The 26,923-nt window shown below is 41.1% G+C and overlaps 1 protein-coding gene across 15 annotated transcripts in view; it reads left to right on the forward strand.

The window, feature by feature from the left end:
• DLG2 (discs large MAGUK scaffold protein 2) overlaps positions 1-26,923 on the forward strand; it is a 1,612,020-nt gene that overhangs the window by 1,522,109 nt on the left and 62,988 nt on the right. For all 15 annotated transcript variants that reach the window (XM_006144952.3, XM_006144955.3, XM_006144956.1 and 12 more), the window contains 2 exons: positions 10,372-10,548; positions 20,957-21,032. In XM_006144952.3, coding sequence (XP_006145014.1) covers positions 10,372-10,548; positions 20,957-21,032 — 253 coding nt within the window. The remainder of the gene's footprint in view (positions 1-10,371; positions 10,549-20,956; positions 21,033-26,923) is intronic.

The raw sequence follows: 26,923 nt of genomic DNA on the forward strand, positions 1-26,923 counted from the left end.
GGGGGGGGGGGGGTACACAAAACCTGGATTTTCCGAGGTTACCCAGGTAGAGGTGATAGGTTGAAAAGCAGAAAATAAGGTTTTGGTATGCGGTAGGCCCTAGGGATAGGAAGAATATGAATCTTTCCTGTCCCACAAAGGTTAAAAATCAGAATATAGGGCTAGCCCATGGCCTGGTTAAGGCAGATCCCAAACTGCCAACTGCATGATTTGAGTCCCAGACCCAGCAGCTTGAAAAACACACTGAGTCCATAAGCATGTGCACCCAAAATCTTCAAAGGAGGGAGAAACGGAGGAGAATGGTTTGTGGAAAGATTGTTCCCCACAGGGGATGCTTTCTCCCTCTCCTTTTCTCTCTTTTCTCTCTCTGTCTCTCCCTAGCAAGTGTATGCATCCTCTGGCAATGGCAATTTTTTTTTAATTACAATATAGTACAATGTAAGAGTGTGAAATGGAGGCTAGATGCGGGGCTCAGTGGTAAAATAACAGCACTCTGCAAGGCTGACATGCATGACATGGTTCTAGGTTTTCATCTGAAGACCTCCTGAGTACTGGGTACCCTGGACACACGCATCCCCACAATCAGGAGCTGGATAGGCCGGGAGTGGATTATGCCAATGGGACCTGCTGGGGCTGCTATCTCTCTAAACAAACAAACTTAGCTGGAGGGGGTGAGGGGACACTTGACAGAAATACTTAACTCCCAACAAGGGCAGGGGGAAAAGAAAAGTTCTGGAATTGATGGAAGAGATGGCTTGGAGCGAAGTGATAGTCCCAGTGCAGCTGCAATGCTATGACATGTACATTAATATCAGTCACATGGAACGCTACCTCTTTTCCCCAAAGTGCCCTGCAGGACAAAGGCATAGAACATGACAGCTGAATATCCTGTAAAGAGGGTGTTTTTGTTTTGCTTTGCTTTGTTTTGTGCTGTTGTGTTTTGACTCATTAATTATATACAAGCTAAAGATCAAAGAGCTTAAGTAACTTCCTCAAGAGCACACAATAGGATTCTGCTGAAGCCAGAACTAGAATCCGGCTTTCCCAGCTCCATGTGAGGTCCTTTCTATTAGGTTGTCAGGAAAGTCAGGATGGATTTTTCTGTTTTGTCTATGAGAAAATGTGTCATGACTTTCTCAATCCCATACTTCCAGGGTACCTTCTCTGTTTTTAAAACTTTTATTCATTACATTTATGAGTAAGGGAATGAAAGTTTTTAAGAAGGAAAAACAGGTAGAAAATTCTGATTTTTAAAACAAAAGCAATTCACGTCAGGAGGTCACATAACAGTTAAGACACTGGACTCCTACATGGCAGATAGCAGTTTAAGTCCTGGACCTGGCACCCTGAATCAGGTCAGGCATGTGTTGCATGTGTGCCCAAACTCCCAGGAGAAGAAGAATGGAGGGGAAGAGATTGTAGGGTGGCCATCCCCCAGGTGTGTGATTTTTAAGTTTCTCTCTCTCTCTCTTCCTCCCTCCTTCCCTCTTTCTCTCATGTATGCATGTGCCCTATGGCAAGAACCTTCATTTAAAAAAAAAAAAAATAGCCGCTGAAGCTGTAATCTCTGTTCCCAGTCCAACATTCTTTCCTATACCCCTCCAATGGGAAAATGTTTTGAGGAAGTTCACTGTATGTGTTATCGTATCACATTTAAAAGACACCGTACTCCATTGTCCCTCTTGCACTTGTAGACGTAACCCTTTGCCCATCTCAGGCATAGGCAAGAGGCGAACTATTGGCAGCCAGCTGATGTGCTAAATACTTTTCCTATGTCGTCTCACTGAATCTCTGCCAATGTGTGAGATGTAGGGATGATTACCCATTTAGGCTCGGATTACTCACTGATTTTTCTCAATAACACTCAGCTAGAAAGAGATGGACAGACTCGAATGCGTGTCTTTTCACTCCACCGTCAGGCTGTTAACACCATCCACAGCCACTTACTTGAACGATATGAAAACGGACATGCCCATCCCAGCCAGGCACAGTGGGACAGGGCAGAAGGGTTGCTATCCCCCAGGTGTGTGATTTTTAAGTTTCTCTCTCTCTCTCTTCCTCCCTCCTTCCCTCTTTCTCTCATGTATGCATGTGCCCTATGGCAAGAACCTTCATTTAAAAAAAAAAAAAATAGCCGCTGAAGCTGTAATCTCTGTTCCCAGTCCAACATTCTTTCCTATACCCCTCCAATGGGAAAATGTTTTGAGGAAGTTCACTGTATGTGTTATCGTATCACATTTAAAAGACACCGTACTCCATTGTCCCTCTTGCACTTGTAGACGTAACCCTTTGCCCATCTCAGGCATAGGCAAGAGGCGAACTATTGGCAGCCAGCTGATGTGCTAAATACTTTTCCTATGTCGTCTCACTGAATCTCTGCCAATGTGTGAGATGTAGGGATGATTACCCATTTAGGCTCGGATTACTCACTGATTTTTCTCAATAACACTCAGCTAGAAAGAGATGGACAGACTCGAATGCGTGTCTTTTCACTCCACCGTCAGGCTGTTAACACCATCCACAGCCACTTACTTGAACGATATGAAAACGGACATGCCCATCCCAGCCAGGCACAGTGGGACAGGGCAGAAAGCAGACTTTTTCTCAGTCTGCTTTTGTTCTTTCTCTTGCTGATGGAAAGGTGAGCACTGGGTCTCCTCTAATCAAGCAGAGGCAGCTACTTGAAGAGACTAAGAAAATTGAGTCGGAGCGCTTGTTTCTTGGGTCTTAAAAGTTGTCATGGAAACAAAGGCCTCTCCAGCCCAAACAAGTTCACAACACTGAAGGGAATTATTTGCTGATTCATTTGTTCATTTATAAGTGTATCTGCAAAGACTCTGCTGAGGCTGAATCTGGTTGGGCCTCATCTTCATTAGCTTCTGATGTAGCAGAGGAGGCAAGACATTTTCCTATCCAAGACTGGAAGTTACAGACCTCTCAAGAGAGGAGCAAGAGCAACATGCTTTGCAACTTTAAAGAAGGAAAGAAAGGCTCTTCTGTGCCTCCATTCACTGATCTAAAAACAGGGAAATATTTATCTCATAGAGTTTTTGTAAGAATTAGATGAAGAAGTTAAATCCCAGGACCCAGCTGGTGGCATGGTGGTTAAGGCACTGGATCCCACATGGCTACTCCACAGTTTGACTGAGGCCTTAAACCGGTGGCTTGAAAAACATACTAAGCATGTGTGCCCAAAATCTCAAGGGGAAAATGGAGGAGAAGGGATAGTGGCATGGCTATCCCCCCCTGGGGTGTGATTTCTCACTCCCTCCTCCCTCCCTCTCTCTCTCTCATTCTCTGTCTCCAGTGAGCGTCCTATGGCAATAATCTTTTTAAGGGGGGGGAGGGGAAGAAGAAATTAAAGCCTAATGTTCTTTATTTATAAACTAGAAATATCCATACCTATATCTCACACTAGTTACAAGGATTCAATGAGTTGAAATTAGGTAAAGGTACTTTATACATGACCTGACCAATGAAAGGTACTGGTATATTGTTATTATAATTATTGAATAGTTGATCTTATTCCAAAAATCTGTGACTGGGCCCTCAAACCAGTGGCCTTGGTGCCTGCTCTCTGTTAAATAGTTCTGTGCCTTGTCCTCTGTATTAGTTGTAAATTGCGGTTCTCAAGAATTTTCTTCCACTGTTTTAGAATCCAGAAATAGCAGGGAAACCCTTTTCATATTGCATCTCTTTGTCACTGCCTTCCTTTTCCAATTCTAAGGACTCTCACGGTTAGACTGGGCCTACCTGGATAATCCGGACTATCTCCCCATCTTACAATAGTTGGTCTAGATCACCTCTGCAAGTCTCTTTTGTCACATGAGGTTCTAGAGATTAAAACATGGAAATCTTTGAGGAGCCATTCCTACCAGTCTACTCTCTAGCACCCAAAGTTGGGCTTGTTTGTTTTTCCACATAACTACAGAGTCTAACTCTGTTACCTTCTACAGCTTTATAACAAAGATCCCTTTCCTAAAATTTTCAGTAATACATTTCCCAATGTCTTTGAGCTTTCATTCTCCAAATCCCCCGGGTCTCTATTTCTGTACGGCGCCTATGAAGCCTCATTGGCAGCATCCTTAAAGTCTGTGTTTCTGCTAACCTTTTGTACAAGGTAATCTAAACCTTTTCTGTCATGGTCCTCAACATTCTTCTAGCCTCTGCCTACTACCAATTCCAAAGCCACTTTCACGTTTTTAGTTATTTATTACACAGCACCCTCTTCTAATACCAAAATTAATATTCATTTTCTATGACAACCATAATAAATAACCACTAATCTAGTGATTGAAAACAACACAAATGTATTATGTTATGGTTCTGTATGTCCCGTACAGGTCTCATCAGAATAAAATCTAGCTGTCAGCAGTCTGTACCTTTTCTGAAAGCTCTGTGGGAGAATTTATTTCCTGTTTATTCAGGTTATTGGCAAAATTCAATTTCTTATGTTGTAAGGAGTAAGATTCCTGTTTCCTTGCTGGCTCTATCTTTAGAACTAATCCCAATTTATAGAGGTCATGTCTTTCCTTGGCTTACAACCCCTTTCCTCCATCTTTAAAACCAGCAGCGGTGGGTCTAGGTCTTTTCAAGTCACGTCTCTCTGACTGGATCTTCTGCTTCCCTCTTCTACTGTTCAGGCCTCATGTAGTTAGACTGAGTATACCCAGATAATCTAGGATAAACTCCCCTCTCAAGACCTTTAATTGCATCTGCAAGTCCCTTATCTACATGAGGTAACGCAGTCACAGGTTCTTGGGATTATAGTGTAGACATGTTTGGGAGGGGAGACTGAGGGTATTATCCCTCCCAGCATATCCCTGATAAATTATGAGACACATAAAGTAATTTTTCCTGTTTTTAGTGACAGTGTCCCTGAAGTTGTCTACCCAGCCACTTCCATTCTCTGCTATCCCAGCCTTAAAGTGATGTAATTAAAACTCAATTCTCTGACCAGAATGAAACACCAGTACCACGATGGTCCACAATCATTGAATACTACTGCAGTCTAAGCCCGAGTACAGAGTCTGTGATTTGGGGGGTTGAAGAGGGCGGCTTGCAAAAGTTAACACAGGTTGGCATAGCGGGAAGTGCACAGACTTCAGAGGCAGACAGCCTTTGAGTTGAGTTCTGACCCCAACTTCATAGCTGGTGTGACACTGGGCATGTTGCTCAAATTTCCCAAGTCTCTGTCCTCATCTGTAACCCAAGGCTAATATACATACTGCAAGGCAGTTGTGAGAACTGAATGTGCACTCAGTATACTGGCTTTGTCCTGTCACCTAGTCTGTGCTGTCACTGTAAGTGTGATCATCAAGTCAGGAAATCCATCAAGCCAGGGGTCAGACCTAAGTACGTTTCTTATCAGACATCTCAAGGAGAATTCTAAATCAGAAGCAGAAGCTTTTAGGTCAGACCGTCTATCTACATTTGGATCCTGGTCCTGGTGCTTACGAGCTTCTTAAATTTCTGATCTTTGTGTCTCTTTTTCTTATAAGACCAAAAATGCTTATATGACTAGACTGTTGTCAGAAATAAAAAGACAGTGGAATTCTTTGTTGGACACTTTACATGCATCATCTCATTGTTGTATCTTCACAAAACTACATAGATTGAGTGACACAAAGAATACAAAATGCGGAGCACATTGTGTGGTGCCTAATGAGCCCTGTTTCAGTAGGGTACCCAGGTACCTCACAGTCATGCTGCACAGCCATGAGGAGGAGCAGCTGCGCTGCTCTAACCTTCCTAGACTTCCCCAGTTGGCAAGGGGCTGCCACATATTGAGATTCAGGACGGGCAGCGGGAACAGGAGAGTCATTACATTATTCGTGTCAAATTCCACTAGTCTAATGGACTTGTTAAAAGCACCCTGGGTGGAAAGTGTTAGTCTTAATGGCATTTTATAAAAGTTGCTGTGATGAATTAGCACATAAAGCAAATTAAAAACAGCTTATCGCTTTTTAAATTAGGTGATGGGGCACTATAGCATTTTTCCCAGACATGAGGATCCATTAATATCCAAAGGAGCCAGAAGCTGCTGAAATGTGGCAGCTGCTTGGTTTTAGGGGCCTGATAAGTCTGAATCCGTGTAATCCTAGAGGGGCAGATTGTCCAAAATAAACAGAACTTTTAGAGAGAGCGTGTTGCTAGCTCCTCAGCAAGGATGCCTGTTACTAATGGCAGGAAGGGGAAATGTCCCCTCGAGGGCCCTTGGAAATAAATAGAGCTGTAGACCAAATGTCTGACCTGGTGGGAACCTCCAAAAAGCCCTCCCCTCTCCCCTTACAAATGGATATACTGAGGCTTGAAGAAAGAAATAAAAGTACTTTCAAAAGTCATCTGAAACATTCACACAAACCTCTATTGAAGATCTACTTTGGGTCTTGAGACTACAGCAGTGTCTTAGATGTCTTTGCACATAGGCTAGAAGACAGCTACTCAGTGCCATACCCGGGACACAGAGCTCCTGATCTACAGCCAGTACATTTTCTCGGAATAACCTTTAACAGTTGTCATGATAGTTAACATTTATTGAGCACTCACTTGTGCCAGGCTGGTGTTGCAATTCTTTACATATATTATTTCATTTAATCCTCACGGTAGCTCTTTGAGGTAGTTGGTATCGTAGTTACTATGCCAGTGTTACAGTTAAGACTTGAGACCCACAGAAGTGAGGTCATCTGCTCAAGATCACACAGAAAGGTGCAAATCCCATTAGTCTGGCCCTAGAGCCTGCTCAGCTGCCTCTCACCAGCTTTCCCGACCACCGCTCCTTCCCCACCCCTCACGTTGACATCGAGAAAGAGCCTGGAACCTAGACAGCCATTGAAGGACTTTGGGGATAAGAAGCATTGGGATGGGAACCGGGCAGTAAGGGAGCTGCAGGGATTTAGGGAAAAAAAGTGGCAGCTCTGAAGGAAGGAGTAAAAGTCCATGGGACATCTAGCTCATATGACCAGGAGAGAGCAGGAAATCAAGGCGTGTAATAAAGTGCCCAGGAATGTGGATCTTGGAGTCAGAAAGACCTCATATCATGTTCAGTCTCTATCACACATGTGACCTGAGCCTCATTCCCTTATCTGTAAAATGGGGATACTGATTTTTATTTTTATGGTTCTCGTGATATCAAATAGGACAATGACAAGCTACTAGACCACCTAACAAGGATGTCAGTAGTGCTTTTTAAAATTTTTTTTATGGAGAGGTTTTTGCTATAGAGTGCGTGCACTCACCAGACAGACAGAGAGAGACAGAAAGTGAGAAATCACCCCCCAGAGGGGATGGCCACACCACAATCCCTTCTCCTCCATTCTCCTCTCAGGATCTTGCGCACGCACGCACACGCGCCCGGCGTGAGTTTTAAGCCACTCGAACTGTGGTTGACTACATGGGAGTCCAGCAACATAGCCATTACGTTAACTACTGGTCCCTACAAGGACATCAGTACTGATAGCCATTGTGACTGTTACCTTCACCACCTCATCACTACCTCCCAGGTTGAAGAGGGGCAGATAAACAACACTGAACCAGAATCTGGGCCTGGAGATCCAAGTTTCAGCCGTAGGGTGGGGCCACTAAGCCATGGACCCTAGAGTTACCCAGCAGGCCTCACTAGATATGTCCTTTGTGTACTGTGTCTGTCATACCTTCTTCACAGCGAGGTATCTGAGCCCCAAATAAGGAAGCATGTGTGAAAATGCCTGTGGTCTATAGTGTACTGGGGTTCCCCAAGATGACTTCCTAGGAGGGTTCACAGGACTCAGCTCAGTCATGTTCATGGCCATGATTTATTACAGCAAAAGGCTACAAAGAGATGCCAGCCAAGAGGGAGGGAGCATGGACGGAGTCTAGAGGTGCAGACTGTGGAGACTCCTCCCTTGGTGGAATTGCTCACCAAGTGCCTAATTCCTCCAGCAGCCAATTGTGACAAGGGTGAACTGTGGTATTCTGGGGTGCTCATTAGAGACTTATTTTTTCTGGGGGTTGGTCACATAGGTACCTTCTACCTGGTATATGCCACAATTTCAGACTCTGCAAAAGAAAGCAGATGTTCAATGTAAGTGATATTATTTGTATAGTTTAGGCACAAGAGTGTTCTTATCAGGAAATAGGATTTTGGTAGGAACTCTCCCAAAATCTAAATTCCCAGATGTCAATCAAGGACTACCCTACGAGCAGGACTTTCAAGGGAAATTGATCTCGGGCCTGCTATTTCAACCCTTTTCTTTACACAGAGTAGAATTTACAGAAAAGATATTTATTAGTATCCGTTGAAAAAGGACAGGGAGGTAATAGTAACATCAGTTCATACTAACCGACATGATGTGCCAGGTCCCATAGAAATGGTTTGTTTGTATGTATTGCCGTAGGTAACATTTTGTCTGCTCAACAGCTCTATAATGGAGGTACTGTTATCATCATCACCATCACCATCACGTCATATATGAGCAACTGAAGCCTAAGAGCAGTTAGTGGCTTGCCCCAGTAGTTGGAACTAGGACATGGCCCCAGTGGTCTTCACTGTCAGCCATCGTTCTGCACTCTGCTAGGCTACACCTACCATGGGCTGGGTGCTTCGTGTGTGAGTATAGTTATTGGGCTAATTTTGCATCAAAAAACCTGTGGTTCAGGAATGATAATGAGCGTATATCATATCCTAAAGACATAAAAGTGACAGAATCATGAGTCGGGCTCTGCCGTTTTCCTGTCTAGGGCTTTATCTGAGTCTTTGGTGAAGCAGATGCAGATGGTCCAGTTGAAAATGATTTGTTCTGGGAGCTCAGACCAAGAAACTCCCCCAAACTCCACCTCATGGAGACAGAATTAGTGGAAGAAGGGCTGTGTGACAAGTAATTCAACTTTTCCTACAATGTTTAAGTGCTCTAGATACTATCTTCAGCTATTTTTGGTTGCCATGACAGCAGATATGACATTCCTTTGGGGAAAAAAAGAAAGAAAAAGAGCCACACTTGGTCTGCAGTGATTTTAGAAAAAGCTTTTATCCAGATCTAACTAGTTTTGCATGCATAGTGCATACGCTGCAAGGAAATTCTTGGAATGGAATCAAAGGGGAATAAACAGAGAGCTGGCAGAATCTGCTTCTCCACGGAAATCCTGTGCAGTGTGCGTATGGTAGTGATTTTTTTTTTTTAGAGGTTTTTGCTATAGGGCACGTGCGCAAGACAGAAAGCAAAAAATCACCCCCTAGGGGGGACGGCCATGCCACAATCCCTTCTCCACCATTTTCCTCTTGCGATCTTGGGCACACACGCATACGCACCCGGCGTGAGTTTAAGCCACTGGGTCCAGGACTCAAACCGTCGTCAACTACATGGAAGTCCAGCAACATAGCCATTATGCTAACTGCTGGTCCCCGTATGGTAGTGATTTTTGAAAGTGGAGGATATAGCAGGAGGCTGACAGTATAGGACTTGCAATAGATCTCACCTCCTTAAGGCAACAGCTAGTTACTAAGGTCTTGTTTATCATTTTGATTCTGCTTCCAGGGCCCTCTTCCCACCAGTCGTATGGGTACAGTGCATTGGCCTTGGCAAGGGATTAGCAAGCGCTGTGTAGTTGAGCAAACATGATGCTGGAAGCAAGGATTATAAATCAGGGTGACAACTGCAATGACGAGAAAGGCTCGGCATTATATGGGCACAGAAAGATTTGTGGTATTGTTCGTATGACTTTGATCTGTCACATGCCCACATAGAGGTTTTTTGTTTGTTTGTTTGTTTTTTCATTTTCTCCATTTTAAGCATTTATTTAGGCTATTATATTAACCTCTTCAACCAGCCAACTTCAGTGACAAGCCAATATTCCACTGAAAGGCAGAACCACCGCTTCCTATAGGAGGACATATAAGTTGCTATTATTTCTCCCTATTATGAAGGAGAGAGTTCCACAGGCTGATACAACTGAGAGGATTTGTTTCTAACACAAAATGCTTCACTCGGAAAGACAGCCATGCTTCTCTTCATTTCTTCCTCTTTTTTTTTCTTCTTTTTTGTAATTCTTTAAACCTCAGTTACAGTTAGAAGAAAAAAATCTTGAGTAGGAAACTGCCTTTTTTTTTTATCTCCATTATTATTTTATAGCATCTGATTGTCTCCACGAAAACAAGTAGACCCCAAGTTTAGGGATCTCTAGGTTGCCCCTGCAATCCCCAAGGAGAATTGAGAACTAACCTCAGTTTGTGACCAAAGCACCAGGATTACAGACAGTGATCCAGTTAGTCATCCTGGAAATTGGTAGCCAATGGATGATGGGTTCCCAGGGCAGGAGCGAAAATTCAAAACCATAAATCCTAAACCCAAGCTGCCAGAGACCCCTGACAATGTCCTCTTTTATCACTTCCTCCAGAGCCATGTTTGACTATGACAAGAGCAAAGACAGCGGGCTACCGAGTCAAGGACTTAGCTTTAAATACGGAGATATTCTCCATGTTATCAACGCCTCTGATGACGAGTGGTGGCAAGCCCGAAGAGTCACACTGGAAGGAGACAGTGAGGAGATGGGCGTCATCCCCAGCAAAAGGAGGTAAGCATGCCCTTTGTGTATCAGAATATTTTCTCGTCAGCTGTCTGGGGAGTAGAGCTGAGTGAAGAATAAGATGGGGAAACTGTTCACAAAATAACTATTTAAGCAGGATAGTCAGTCTGCAGGAAAATCGTCTGTGGTGACAAATGATGACAAAAACTAAAAATCCCTATTCTTCTCATTTTGGTTTTACCAAAATTGGTAACTCTGATAAGACATACAGGAAGAAAGAGATCTGTTTACACTGCACTCCTAAGACTTTGATCAGTGTGAGATGATGCTTATCAGTTTGTCTTCTGACTTAGGAATTCAGTGAGTTTATTCCAGGCTCAATGTTTACCAACGAAATTTAAGGAAAGCCAAGGAGAGCACCAAAAAAAGTAGGCAATTTATTAGGCTAACATCTTGACTCTGTAAGATCTCCAGTTGTTGATAGAAAAAGTTGAAAACCTCCATCCCAAATCAGATGCTTGGGGGATACAGCTGTCCAGAAGCTGGTGAGGTCTGAAGACTGACTTGACAACCATTTCTTACTGTTTCCATTTCTCCTGTTCCCCAGCACATGATTCTAAATAGTTCTATATATGTTTCCAAAGTCAAAAGTGTCATGTTCTTTCTCTTCCAAGAATCTCTTTGGAAAAGCTGAAATATACTTCAGAACAGCCAACTCTCTCATCTGTCCCACCAGCTTCAAATCGTCACCACCAGAGACAAACTTTTCTTCCTGTGAATTCCTTTTGGCACCAAGATGTCCGAGAGACAGAAACTGCCTATATCCTAGAAAATAGATCAGGTACAAAATCAGTCAGGAATGATCGTCATTCCAAGCGGTCACCAACTTTTCTCAAGCTTTATTTCTCAAAAGACCATCATCCTGGGACCAGCAGTTAGCGTAATGGCTATGTCGCTGAACTCCCATGCAGTCGACCACGGTTCGCTTAAACTCATACTGGGTGTGTGTGCGTGCATGCCCAAGATCCAGAGAGGAGAATGGAGGAGAAGGGATTGCGGCATGGCCATCCCCCCTTGGGGGGTGATTTCTCACTTTCTGTCGCTCTGTCTCTCTCTTTCTGGTGAGCGTATGCGCCCTATAGCAAAAACCTCTCCAAAACAAAACGACCATCATCCTCATATACAAACACCCAAAATACCTGTGTAAAAACAAAAAAATTCTCAGGGATTCAAGTGCCTTGACACAAGAAGTGACCCAGTGATCATATAAACCATAGTGGGAAGAAGTCAGTTATACCTCAGAATAGCTCTGTGGGCATTGCACCCCAGAGAAGACTGGTGCTCACCTTCCCCTACCTATGGCCATACAGCCTTGGCAGAAACATGGCAGTGAGGGCAGTGAGCCAACTAACTGTTCCTTGGCTGTTGGCTCATCTTGAGCAGGGAAGAGTCGCAATGAAGAGGCTGAAACCCAGGGAGCCTTGCCATCCTCCTGCCTTTGCCACAAATCTCCTACCAGCAGTTTTCTAGGTCTCTTGAAACCTCTAGGTTCCTGGGTAATTGCCTGACATTGCTTTGCCAGGCCATTTTTACTTTTTCCATGGCTTCTCGTGTTTTCTGAAAGGTTATATTCAAAGCAATGACTCTCAGCACTAGTTTGTTTATATTCTGTGTTTAACTGTTGCCATTTACTTCAAATTAAAAAAAAAAAAAAAGAAAAAGTCAAGACCACAGTATTTTGGACTGCTTTCATGTAATTGATCAGCACTATCGGAGGAGCTGTTCTGTGGGAGCCATGCTGTTAAATATGGCCCCAAGGATACAAATAGTGAGAGGAAGGAAAGCTCCGCAGGCCTAGATTTTAGCTCATTTTAGAGAAATCCTTCTACTAATTGGAACTGCTTAGAAATGACATAGGCTCAACTGTTGCTAGATTTTAGTTCTGTCCATATTTGTTTTTTGAGTTTTTTGTATCTATGTTTTCTTTGGACTGAAGCCTAACCTGTTTCCTGGCTTTGAGTTTGAAGCAACTTTTTCTTAACGTTTTTTAAAATTTTGATCCATTAAAGCTAAAACAGCTTTCCTTGACATTAAAAAAATAACACTAGCTAACTAAAGACAGTGCAAGAGAAGAGTGGGCAATGGAAGGGGGAAGGAATCAAGGGTGAAGAAAGCAAACCATTTAATGGACACAAAAGTGGAAAACTGTCTGCTGATCGTAATGTGTATGATTATAAATGAATACAAAATTTTTAAAAAGAGAGAGATGGCATAGACTACCTGAGAAGATACAAAAGGGATTCTCACTTGGGATGAGAATGTTGAACCATTAAGATTTTCAAGCCCTTTCCAATGCTGAGGTTCTGTTATTCTAACCACTCTTGTCAACAGTCATTAATTTGCTCAATGGCTCATCATTTTCCTCCTAAGGAACATCCTCAGTGCTATTCCTCTTGAAATAATTTTCCACCTGCTGGTGATCATTCTTGAACTGGCTACCTCTCTGCTATTTTCATTGAAAACCATCTTAACAATCACAATACAGCTGGCCTACAAAGAAGTTTGTTCAGTGACTGCAGTATTGATATTTATTTGTACAATATTTCATGAAGGGTACAGCTACCCTGCCTAGCACATGACTATAAATGAATTTTTGTCAGATTTTCTCCTTAGGATTTTAATTATTTAAAAAAAGTTATTGTTATTGTTTTACATATTTATAAAAGTAATGGCTTTCACTATAGAAAAGTGGGAAGTTTTAGAAAAGTATAAAGACAAAAATACAAATACTGTTAATCTTACCTTTCAAAGAGTCCTCATGTACTTATTTTAATGGAATTTAAAAATCTTAATAAATGGGGTGGGGGGCAGTAGGTGGTTTACTGGCTAAGGTGCTCGACTCCCACATAGCCAATCGCAGTTCGAGTCCCATACCTAATGATTATTAAGTCCCAAACCTAATAATAATAGCATCTTAGTCATTTGGTTGTAATTAAAAAATAAGAACAATAAATAAAGTTAAATAATTCCTTTTTAAAAATCTTAATAAATGTATTAGATTGATTTTGAGTTTTTTGTATCTATGTTTTCTTTGGACTGAAGCCTAACCTGTTTCCTGGCTTTGAGTTTGAAGCAACTTTTTCTTAACGTTTTTTAAAATTTTGATCCATTAAAGCTAAAACAGCTTTCCTTGACATTAAAAAAATAACACTAGCTAACTAAAGACAGTGCAAGAGAAGAGTGGGCAATGGAAGGGGGAAGGAATCAAGGGTGAAGAAAGCAAACCATTTAATGGACACAAAAGTGGAAAACTGTCTGCTGATCGTAATGTGTATGATTATAAATGAATACAAAATTTTTAAAAAGAGAGAGATGGCATAGACTACCTGAGAAGATACAAAAGGGATTCTCACTTGGGATGAGAATGTTGAACCATTAAGATTTTCAAGCCCTTTCCAATGCTGAGGTTCTGTTATTCTAACCACTCTTGTCAACAGTCATTAATTTGCTCAATGGCTCATCATTTTCCTCCTAAGGAACATCCTCAGTGCTATTCCTCTTGAAATAATTTTCCACCTGCTGGTGATCATTCTTGAACTGGCTACCTCTCTGCTATTTTCATTGAAAACCATCTTAACAATCACAATACAGCTGGCCTACAAAGAAGTTTGTTCAGTGACTGCAGTATTGATATTTATTTGTACAATATTTCATGAAGGGTACAGCTACCCTGCCTAGCACATGACTATAAATGAATTTTTGTCAGATTTTCTCCTTAGGATTTTAATTATTTAAAAAAAGTTATTGTTATTGTTTTACATATTTATAAAAGTAATGGCTTTCACTATAGAAAAGTGGGAAGTTTTAGAAAAGTATAAAGACAAAAATACAAATACTGTTAATCTTACCTTTCAAAGAGTCCTCATGTACTTATTTTAATGGAATTTAAAAATCTTAATAAATGGGGTGGGGGGCAGTAGGTGGTTTACTGGCTAAGGTGCTCGACTCCCACATAGCCAATCGCAGTTCGAGTCCCATACCTAATGATTATTAAGTCCCAAACCTAATAATAATAGCATCTTAGTCATTTGGTTGTAATTAAAAAATAAGAACAATAAATAAAGTTAAATAATTCCTTTTTAAAAATCTTAATAAATGTATTAGATTGATTTAATCCCTGATTCCTTTCAAGCCCATCTCCAAGGTCAGTTCATAGAGTTGAGCAGGTCTGGAAAAATCTCATAATGAATAATTTCATTGTATAGTTTCACCCTTAAAAATGTTTCTCTATCATTGATGTCATTTAATTATTCCAGTGAAACCATAAGATGGAAAATATGAGTCTCACCCTCCTTATCCTCCTTTTGCTGAAGATGGTAGATCAATTTTATTTAACAAAACATCCCTATATCAACTGAAAGCTTTGTCATAGCCCTTGAACTTACTTAAACCTCATTACAACCATATGACTAAGATGCTATTATTATTCCCTTGTTTCCAATGAGGAGGCTGCGGCACAGAGAGGTTAATTAATTTGCATCTGGTACATGGCAGAACCAGGATTTGAAAACAAACTACACAGTTCCTCTTAATTCAAGTATTTCTGCTTCCCAAAGATAATGAAAAAAAAAAAAAAAGAGTTGACAAAATTCAGTTCACTGAGCATTGTTTGGGTGGTGTCTGTGTGCCCGATGCCTTTCTTTGCAGTGTTGCTTTCTAGAGCCCATCTTGGTGAAACCAGCATGTGACTATGCCATGGCTGCTCTGTGATTAGGGTGACGAGCTTTATTATGAAGGTATCCAGGGAAATGTAAGCACAGCAGATAGGGTGAATTCCATCTGATGATAGCACTGATTGTGTATCACGCCAGGTGTTGTCAAATAGGTCATTTCACTTTAATCTCCATGAATATCTCATAAGGAAACAGAGTCAGAGAGGTCAAATAAGTTGCTCCAGGATGCCCAACCAACCACGGGCAAAATCCAGCTCTCTCTGGTAGCAAGACCAGATGGCTTCCACTGTCCTGGAGCTCTATACTAGGAGCACTTGCCAATTAAAGAGAGTCAGGGAATCCAGCAGCCTGCCAGAATCACAATGGCAAGAGGGGGCTAAGTCAGGATTCGAACACACAAATTTCCAAGGCCCCTACGAACAACCACAAAGATTTGGAGCTCTTCTGAGTCCTACAAGGCTCAAGTCTAGTGACCAACATTTACCCTTCAGAGGGTAAAATAGAAGTTCATGCCTATGTCTTACCTGGCAAAGAGAGAGAGATGGATCATGGTGGTGAGCAACTGAAGCAGGGCACTCCTATTTACCTCTTTATTATCGGTAAGGAAATTGGGACTAGTGATGACAAGTGACATCATGAGCAGCGTCACTAAAATCATCTGCACAGGAGCTTGGCTTGCTGAGTTCTTACTATGTGTCACATACTGTGCAGAACAGTTTTCTTATATCATCTCATTTCATGTTCACCATGATTTTTTGAAGTCTTTGTTACTATTCTAATTTTACCAACATCAAAATTGAAATCCTACTAGTTTGATTGATTGCCCTAAGTCTTAGTAGGTATTAAAGGCAAAATTCAAATTCAAGCTCAGAATTTTGGTTTTCTGAGATTTCATAGCTTGTGAGTGGCCATGTGGGATTTGTCCCATAATCTCTTTTTTTTTTTTTTTTTGAAGAGGTTTTTGCTATAGGGCACATGTGCTTGCCAGAAAGACAGAGACAGAGAACAGAAAGTGAGAAATCAAATCGCCCCCCCAGGAGGGATGGCCACGCCGCAATCCCTTCTCCTCTATTCTCCGCTTGGGATCTTGGGCATGCACACTCATGCACCCAGCGTGAGTTTAAGCCACTGGGTCCGCGGTTGACTATGTGGGAGTCCAGCGACATAGCCATTACGTTAACTGCTGGTCCCTGTCCCATATTCTCTTAATCCCTGTCTTTATCCATTGCTCCATAGTAACTGGCCACCTGGGCTCGCAGAGGGCAATGGTGACCAGCGTTATGTAAGAATTTTGTCACCTGGCCTTCACGGCAGGCCTGTGGCTACATTATGCACGGTATTTTATTTGTCTCTACAACCGGGCCAAGGAACACCCAGTGACAAATGATGTTCCCACTCTGCAGTGCTCCAAGCCTGACCCCATTTTGTGTTTGGCCAGAACCTAATAATACCAGATGGGAGAGGAGGGGAAGGCGAGCAGACAGTGAGCTTCTTAAAGCAGGGCCGTCGAGTGCTCTCTGGAGGTGCTAGGTGTCAGAATTGATTGCTCAAATTTTGCCATCCAGTTGGTGTTTTCAGTAGTTTGGTCTGTGATGAGACTAGGACAGGGAGAATTATTTCTGCTTAAACAATCGAATTAATTGCTTGAGTCTAAGTGTGAGAGAGAAAAGTACAGCAGTCATTCTTGTCACAATTTTCTCTATACAGGTGGCCACCTTTCCTCGGGTAAAGGACCTTAATATCTACTTCTGCCAAAGGAGTATAGCTCAGTAGAACAAGAAAAGTGATGCTAAGTTTTTTTCCTGAATTCTTAACCCAGAGAAAATTGTGAAATGGTGGGCAACTTTTTATAGGTAACACTGAATGTTCGGCAAGTCACATAAACTCTCTGAACCTTAGCTTTCACATCTAGGGCAAGAATTAGTAGCCTCCTTGAGAATTCATTCATTTATTCATTCATTCAGCAAAGATTTGTTAAGCACGTACTCTGTGCCCAGCTCCGTGTGAAGCCATAGATGATTGTATGGATTATGGACAGTAAGGTAAAGTGCTCATTAGTGCAGCTTCTACTCAGTGCACACGCAAATGGTGGCTGTATTCCTTTTTTCAGATTTTGAGCTTTTGGTGCCAAAGGAAAGAACACTGCATTATTTAAGGTCTTATTTTCCATTCTTTACTCTCCTATCAGCAATAAACTATCCACATGCATCCCAGAAAGAAGTAGGAGAGAGGAGGGGCTGAAGCAGGTGAGAATGAAAAGATAAGCAGCCACTGCTACCAAGGAGAGAGCTTTTCAGGGAGCCCCAAGAGGCAATAAACTCAGGCCTCTGTGATAAGAAAACACCATGAAGCTTTGCCAAGGCAGTATGTGAGATGCCATATTGCAAAGAGGCACTTAGCTACGCTGATTTCAGTTTGACAGAAAATTTATTCTGGAATGTGAGGCCAGCCTGTTACAGTATGATACTACCTCAATGATTCTACGCTTGAATCTGGTTGTAGTTTAGACAACTTGGGACGCTGGGGTGACAGGGATGTGGGGGAGGCATGAGGGACGATTATGTTTGGTGAAAAACAGCCTAGATTCTAAGGGCATGTATTGATCTTAAAACTGTGGGTGATTCATCTAAAATTTCATGTTTATTGAGAATTCCTCTTGGATAGGAAGGCCTGGAAGGCCCTAGAATGCTGTTTTCCACATTGAGGAGCTGTGGACAGACAGTAGGTTGAGCTGTTAGAACATGTATATTCAAGCTCTATGGCAAACTGCAAGTCTCACCTTCCCAGCCAATACAAAGGAATTGATAATACCTTTGTCACTGAGTTCTTTTGGGAACCCAATGAGTTATGGAACTGATTACTCCTTGTATGTTAAAACTACGTATGTTGGGATCATTACTAATGAAACTTTCAACTCAAACAGAAGGTAAAGTCTTCCAACTTCTTTCATGCATGAAACAAATCTTTCACTTCCATAAGGTTTCAAAATTGTTTTTTCCCCATTGCTATTACCTGTTTGAAGATTAGTAATAAACCATAGTAATAAACCATAGGGCTGGCAGTGGAGGCACAGAGGTGACGCAGTGTTTTGCAATGTGGAGGTACACGAGGCAGGCCCATATCCACATCTGGAACTCTCCTTGTCCACACAGGCACCTCCTTGCTGATGGAGGCAGGGGGTGGGTCAGGGCATGAAGACCCTGTCAGAGGTGCCTGTCTCTCTCCTTTTCTCTTTTCCTGTCTCTCTCTTCTCTCATGGAAGAAATTAAGATAAACTATTATTAAAAACTACTATTAAAAATAATAAGCCATAGTAAATACTAGGCATGCATGTATGTGTGTGTGTGTGTCTGACTTAATTATTTTTTGCAACCCTTTTAAAATTTTTTGCAACCCTTTTAAAATTTAAGGGATGACCTACTAAAATTGGCCTAATGTGGACATTTCTTAAGAAAACCAAAAAGGACAAACTTGGAAGCCAAGGAGAAAACATCAGAATGCTCTGTCCAAGCAGCAGTCTGACAGTTCTCATATGATGTATGTTGGGGGCTGTAGGAGGAATGTGGGTTCATGCAAAGTACCTTTGCCCAGCCTGATTGAATAACTGTTTTCTCTGTATGTTCCCATCACTGTGGCATCATCAAATGAACTAATGGTTCCCCTCGTTGGACTAGTTAATGCAAAGAAGCCCGAATAAAGTTGGGGCTCTAACCAGAGTTTTAGAAGAATTCAAAGAGATAGATGTGAATTACCATGTGCTCTCGGATTCAAACTCAGAAATGCTGATGAGGCCCAGAGCACACATTCTCTGAGGGATCCTCTCCCCCCACTTGACAGCTTATCTCATCTCAACGCTCTCATGCTTTCTCCCAACTGATGTATGCCAGGTGCAGGCAGAAACTCTCAGTGGAACATATTGCTTTAATATCTGAGGTTAGATTTGAAAAAAAATTTTGTTCAGCTGTTTCCACTCAAATATTCTACTCTCACCGTGAAATAAATATATTCTGAAACTCCACTCTGTAACTATAGAAACCCTGATCTTCCACTGTGTTTCAGTTGGAAACACAAAAGAGCTCTCAGTTAGAAAGGAGTATGCTGTTAATTATTGATCTATGAATAGCTTTGACTTCTTAAACCATTTACGTTTGTAGATGAAGGGTTTCTCTCTCTTTTCTTCCCTCATTTTTGGAATTAGAGTTAGTCATATTTGAACAAAAAGTCACGTTAAAACAATGCAATGAGTATTGTTGCATTTGGTCATTTATTGAGGACTTGCTGTAAATTGAATAATATTTGGGTTTACCCTCAAAAAACATAAAACCTTGTATATCCAGTGCAAAAAAAAAAAAAAAAACACAAGGAAGTTAAGAGATCATATTGACTAACAGATTCAAATAAGTGCTATTGTGACTTAGAGAAGAAAGAATAATGTCTAACTATGGAGGCTTAAAAAATCAGGGAGATGTTCGCATTCCTTTCTTCATACTGACCTTCAAACAAGCTTAAGTCCTACGAATTCTATTATCTTCATTTCCCTAAAGCCCCCACTCCCCTCCCCATCATCATCATTTCTCTTCATTTCTTGCCTGGATTGTGACAACAGCTTCTAAGTAGCCTCCAGCCTCCTCCTGTTCCTTCCCTCCTCCAGTTTATCTTCCACCTCCATCCAGGGTCATTTATTTAAAATGCTAATCTGATTCTGTCACTTCCCTATTTTATACTCTATATTGCTCAAGAGCATTCCCCAAGGGAAAAAACTCAAGTCTTCTGTGTGGATGGATTCCTTTTCTGAGGGGCCTTCATCTTGCTAGCCCCACCCCCTTGTCTTATGTAAATCCTGGGCTAGAACCTTCTGCAGTCTTCTGCACAGCTTTCTCGTGTCCTTACGTCAGGGGCACATGTCATTTCTGTTATCTGAGAATTCCCCTTGAACTTTCCCAACTGGTAAGTTCTTTGTTATCCTTCAAGTCTCCTAAAAAATTAGCACCTCCTCCAAGAAGCCCAGCCCAATGCTTTCCACCCTTCCTTTTCACTCTCCAGTGAATAGTGGCTCCCATACAGATCTCCAGTCTTACTGCACAGCATTATCAGTCTTTGCTTATGTTTCTGTTCTTGCCAAGCACATTGCTGGGAGCCAATGGCAGTTACTCTTTTTGAAAAGTCTTTCTTTGTTCTCCAGCTTGTTGCTTGCTACATGGTAGGCATTCAGTAAGTGTTTGATGAATGAATGAAGTAGCAGGTAAAATGACGGATCTGTAGAGATGATGGGAGAAAGACACTTGGGGGATAGGAAAAATTCAAGGGTATACAACGTGTTATGAAGTGAAGCTGAGGACACTAGTGTCTTCAAGGGGAAGGAGGAAAAAGAAAAAGAAAGGAGGACAGGAAAACTTGTTTACTCACCACTCTACATGCTTATCTCCAAGGACTGTGATTTGACATTTTGACATATTTATTTAAGCATTTAAATAATAAATGTTTCTCGCCCTTTGTTTTCCAAATACTTTCAGCATATGACTTTCAGCACATGTAAAGCAGAAAATTGAAGGGATATGTGAGGAGCTTAATGAATTTTTATATGGAACGAAAGAAGAAAAATATTTTAGAATACATTTCATTTGAGCTATGAGGATAGGAGGAAAAGGAGGCTTCACTTACCATGGAACGTAATCAGAAATGGCTGTCAGGTGATAAATTCTTCATTTTTCCATCTTCTTTAGGGTGGAAAGAAAGGAGCGTGCCCGATTGAAGACAGTGAAGTTTAATGCAAAACCTGGAGTGATTGATTCTAAAGGGGTGAGTACAAAATGATGGAAACATTTTCTCAGTTGCCATGGATTTAACTATAATTAACGCTTAGGCTTTTAGTAGCAAACAACTTATGGAGCTACCAGACAGTTGAGAACTGTTAGAAATGTATTGCCCAAAGTAATAATGTCATCTCTGATTAAATGGACTTAATGGTAAAACATTATATATAGGAGATTAAGCTGCTTATGGTCAGCAGAAACAATGTATTGATGAAAGTGATCTAATGACTACCTATAATGGAGAAGAACATTGATAGTTGAGGGCTTTTTTGTTTCTTTAGTTTTTTTCTTTTAAATCAGTGTTCTAAAAGGACGCATTTTGTAGGAGGTATCTTCTCATCAGAAAATATATCTAGTTTGTTGCACATTGTGCAGCTAAGATCGTGATCATGGAAATACACACAGGGATCATCTCGGAGAATACGTGGATTGTTGTGACAGACATAGAAAAGAAGAGCATAAACAGATCACTTTTAAGCACCAAAATTAAAATACTAGCTCGCATATGCTCATTTGCATATTTTGGAAATAATAGCTTTAATGAGACATCATTCACATACCATACAGTTCGCCCACTGAAAGTATGCAGTCCAGTAGTTTTTAGAGTTGCCCAGCTATCACCGGGAGCAGTTGTAGAACATTCCATCACTCCATAAGAAATCATCTATCTATTCGCAGTCACTTCCCATTCCCTTCACCTCCCACCCCTATCCAACCACAGGCAACCACTAATCTACTTCCTGTCTCCATAGATTTGCCTCTTCTGGATATTTCGTGTAAATATAATTACACACACACTACATGGGCTTTGGTGACTGTTTTTTACTTTATATAACGTTTTCAAGATGTAGCTAGACTGTATTGTGAATGAATATTTTATGTCTCTTCATTGCCAAATAATATTTCTTGAAATGGACATATCACGGTGAATTTATCCATACATCAGCTGATGGACATTTGGGCTATGTCCAATTTTTAGCTTATTATGGATAATTCTGTTATGAACATTTGTGTACAGATTTTTTTATGTGGGCATGTGTTATTGCTTACATTGGATATATACCTAAGAGTGAAATTTCTGGGTCATAAAACTCCGTATTTAACATTTTGAGGAACTGCCAGGCTATTTTCCAAAATGATTCTACCACTTCACATTTCCGCAGCAGTGTATGAGGGTTCCAATTTCTCCATATCATTACCAGCACATGTTATTACATGTGTTATAATTTTAGCCTTCTGAGTTGAAGTGGTATCTCACTGTGATTTTGATTTTGATTTCTATAATGACTATTGATAGTGAGCATCTTTTCATGTGCTTGTTAGCTGTTTATGTATGTCCTTGAGAGTGCCTACATCTTGGAGAAATACCTATTTAGATCCTTTGCCCAATTTAAAATTGCATTATTTTGTTTTTATTGTTGAGTTGTTGTATGTTTAGGTCACTAACCCTATTTATTAGTTCTAATAGTTGACTAAAAACAGTGATTTCCTCAGAGTTTTCTAAATCATGACATATACCAAAAGAGAAAGTTTTATTCCTTTCTTCTTCATGTGGTGACTTTTATTTTTCTTGCCTGGTTGCCCTGGCTGGAACCTCCAGTACAGGGCTGAATGGAAGTGGTAGAAGCACCATCCTTGTCTTATTCCTTCACCTTAAAAAAAAAGCATTCAATTTTTCACTGTTAAGTGTGGTGTGAATTATGACTTGTAGAGCTTTTTAGATCTATATTTTAAAGAATTATTTAACTTCATTTATTTATTTTAATTTGAACAGAGAGGGACAGAGAGAGAGAGAAAGTGAGAAAGCAAGCTGCCAGGTCCGGGACTCGAACCATAGTTAGCCATGTGGGAGTCTAGCGTCATTAACCACCACACCACCTGCCAGCGTCATAGATCAATTTTTAAGGGATAATGGTAGTATGTTATTGCTGTATTAAAAAATAAATTTTTACCTCTTTTTCTCTTCCTATTCATTTCTCTTGTCTCCTTTTCTTTACCTTTCTGTCCTAAAAATCTGGCTTGTGAGTATCACAGAGAACTGAAAGTTATGGTTAGTAGGTCTCATCATAAAAAAAAAAAGAAAGAAAGAAAGAAAAACAAGAAGAGAGGCTATAATTTTTCAGTACTACCCTTTAGATCTCCTGTTTATTTCATATATAATTGAATACATATGGGGTGATTTTTATTGAATACCTGCCTTGTGTCAGACACATGGCTAGAACATGTGAAGGAGACAAAACATAACATAGGCCCTTTTCTCCAAAGATGTCATCACATCAGTGTAAGGCCAGATGTCTTTGTGCAAGGCCCAAATGTGCATAGTATACACTTTTTAATCATATCTATTAAACACCATCTGATACTTACCAATGAACAGAATGTCAAATTTTAGGACCTGAATAGCTATTAAAAGAAAGGAATAGTCTTGTGAGAAGGAAAGCCCTGGACTGCAAGTCAGATCAATAACTTGGGTTCTGGTTTTAGCTTATTACTAAATCATCACTGCTCCTTGATCCTTAATAGCCATGTAAGAGCTTTAAACTAGAATATATCAGAGATGTCAAATAAGCTTCATCCATGTTAACCGGTGTTGATAGTTTTAAAAATCAGGAGACTGGGCCTCAGGAAAATGAAGTTGCCTGTGATTGTACACTCAGTAGGTACTGAAGTCAGGTTCAAATTCAAATCATTTTGAGTCTACCCTTTTCATTACTGGATGTATACCTGATTGTGTCCTGCCTTAGATGAGAGAAAAGGCTACGGAGAAGTGATATTTGAACAGGATCTTGCAGGATGAATAAGAGTGTGCCTCCGACATGTGAAAAAGCATGTGATGGTTGAAATTACAGGAATGCTGATGTAAGCTCAAGTGAATCAAGGACACCAGTGTGTGCAGATGGTGGTGATGGTTGTGGCAAATGGGGCTGACAAGGAAAATCAAGGTCAGAAAGCTTGCGTGGAAGGCCTGGTTATGAAACTTGGCAGCTTATTGAATTTTGAGAATTTCTATGAGGAAATCTGAGACTCTCTCTTTGAAAATGCCCATTTGCTGCTACAAATGAAATGTCCAAGCTGTCTATCTCCCCCTTGCACCTTCACAAAGTCTACGTCTACATGTGCAAAACAAGTGGGCTATCATGTCAGTAGGTTGGATACTTTCAACATACCCAGTCCCCAAAGCTCTACAGGTGTCATATTGAGACATTTATCAGTTCCCCAGACCTGGTTGCAGTCAGGCCTTCTGGAAATGTATGTTAAGTTCCTAATTAGTATAATTCAAACCATTGTTTATTCTAATTTTTTTCATTAATTCTTAACTAACCATTCTGTTAAGTAACAGAATTTTCTTCTTTAGTTTGCTAGAGGGTGTATGCATTCACAAGAGCAATGGGGAGAAAGGGGGAGGGAAAGTGAGAAAGCATCCCGCCATGGGGAATACCCATGCCATAGTACCTTCTCCTCCACTTAATTCTCTTGTCAGGATTTTGTAAATGCATACACATGCACCCAGCATGTTTCTTAAGCCAGGGAGTCCAGGACTCAAACTATGAGGTTGGCTGTGTGGAATCCAGCTGCCTTACCCACCATGTCACTGGCTGGCCCACATGCAGTGATTTATTGAGAGATTTAGAAAACTGCATAGTCTTTAGAATCAAGCTGTTCCACACTAAAGAATTAATGACCACTTAGTGATATATGCTAAACATTTTTGTTTTTCTTGTTTAAAAGTCCCTGTAATTTAAGGAAAAGAGAGAAGATGAAAAAGTTATATATTCTTATTCCTTGTCAGCAATTGTGATGTGTGAGTGTCTCCTTTGCATTGTTAAGTCCTCTCTAAAGTAAGTTGTTCGAAGTATCCAACCTAATGACATTTATTTAGGGTATAAATAAATAAGCTAGTCCTATTTATCCTTAGTCTGAGACCTGACAGAGATGATAGTTGTTATTCAAAGTAGTAGAAATAGCCATTGTAAAAATCCAGGTGGTTTACACACATCTCTTAACCACCAGAATGAAACTTAAAAGAAATTACTAATTCCCTCTCTACAGAGTTGGAAAAAAAAAAAAAAAAAACGCGCTTAGAGAGGTGAAGAAATCTGAACACATGTCTGACTGATCCCAAAGCCCACTGTCCATTTACTACAGCAGGCTTTCTTCCTTATGAGACTGTATCTCCCTTGCACAATGTAAGGAAAATGAAGAAGTAAACTGAATTGAGTTTAGCTCTGTCAAAGCTAATATAGACATAAACTTCAAACCTGAGGGATAGAAGCTGGTTTCCCTTGATGATGTGTGTCTTTCTGGGTTTTTGTTTGTGTTTTAAGAGAGATTTTTATTATAGGGTGCATGTGCTCACCAGAAATAGAGAAAGAAAATGAGAAATCACCCCCAGGGAGGGCTGTACTGCATTCCCTTTTCTTCCATTCTCCTCTCATGATTTTGGGCACACCTGGCATGAGTTTTAAGCCACTGGGCCTGGGATTTCAACCACGGTCAACTACATGGGAGTTCAGTGATGTAACCATTATGCCATATGCTGGTCCCAATGTGCATCTTTCTGAATGAGAACATTTCTCAGGGCTCCACACTTTCTTTGCCATGGCCCACCAGAATAAAATGAAGGGCCAGTCTTGGTGAACCTTTATGAAATACCAACATGAGCCTGCCACACAGCGCAGTGGTAGTACAATGCTCCACCCTGCCAAGCCCACATGGGAAGATACTTGGGTTGTGTCCCAAGGTCTCCCTATGCATACTGGGTGTGCACTCACACCCACGACCCTGACTGGTTAAGATTGGGGGTCGATTGAAGCACAGAAACTCTTTTGGGGATGCCTCTCTGAACCTATCTCTGTCATGGAAGAAATAAATAAATAAATGTTAAAAAATTTCAAGACTGAAGGAGGTAGCTTGGTAGGCATTGTGGACTTGTAGACGGACGCCATGGTGTCTGCTCTAGAGGAGCAGGTCTTCTGGGAGAAAAAATGAGTCCCTATAGGGAGGAATGGGTTCAGACCAAGCAAGTCCAGACCAGTGTGTGTAAGTGCAAAGGAGAGGGGAGTGTGGCTTGGAAGCTGAAGGAATTGGAACCAGGGGGCCTTGAAGGATTAGCACAATTTGCAAGATGTGGAAAGGAGATAGGAGTAAGATTCATGATCAGGAGGAAATAAAATATGGTCCAGCTTAATTACAAGGAACCATTTATGAAGGAAAGTAAAAGGACCCAGAACTGGAATGCTAGGCCTAAGTCAGTTCTGATGTTATAAATTTTCTAGGAATCTTGGGGTCCTGCGTGTCTTGAGCAGCAAATTACTTCAGCACCACAGAGCTGGCCTTCCACGCACCCTTCTTAAAGCAGACAGTAAGAAGTAAGTTTCTGAGAGAGCAGTCTGGCAGCTGTGGCTAGGACAGGTCGGAGATGAAGAAGACTGACCATGGGAGATGTCTGATAAAGCTATTGGGTTGTTGGAAAAGTCCCGATGTATTTTTCTGTGTTTTTCTATGCAAAAATGCATCGTGACTTTTCCAACAACCCATTATTCACACCCAGTATTCTGGGTGTGAGATTCTGAAAATAAGAACTTAAAACAGTGGCAATCAGAAAGGAGAAGAAGAAACCATTGCTAAAGAGATCAGAGAGGACTGTTATCCTTGGACATCTTCCCCAGTAATAATAATGATATTCTATTTCCTTTTCCAAAGCCTTGAATTCTCTTGATGAAATATTCACTGTGAAAGATGGGGGGTGGGGGGTAGAGATGAAGCCACAATAACAGGGTTGTAGCAAACCTCTAAATCAAAACCACAACTGGCCCAGAGAAACCTCGGTTCTACCTGATAGATTTCTGGAACTGTTCATGTGGCCATTGACTCCAA

This window comes from Tupaia chinensis, unplaced genomic scaffold (genome assembly GCF_000334495.1).
Source record: "Tupaia chinensis unplaced genomic scaffold, TupChi_1.0 Scaffold000139_1, whole genome shotgun sequence".
Classification (NCBI taxonomy): domain Eukaryota; kingdom Metazoa; phylum Chordata; class Mammalia; order Scandentia; family Tupaiidae; genus Tupaia; species Tupaia belangeri.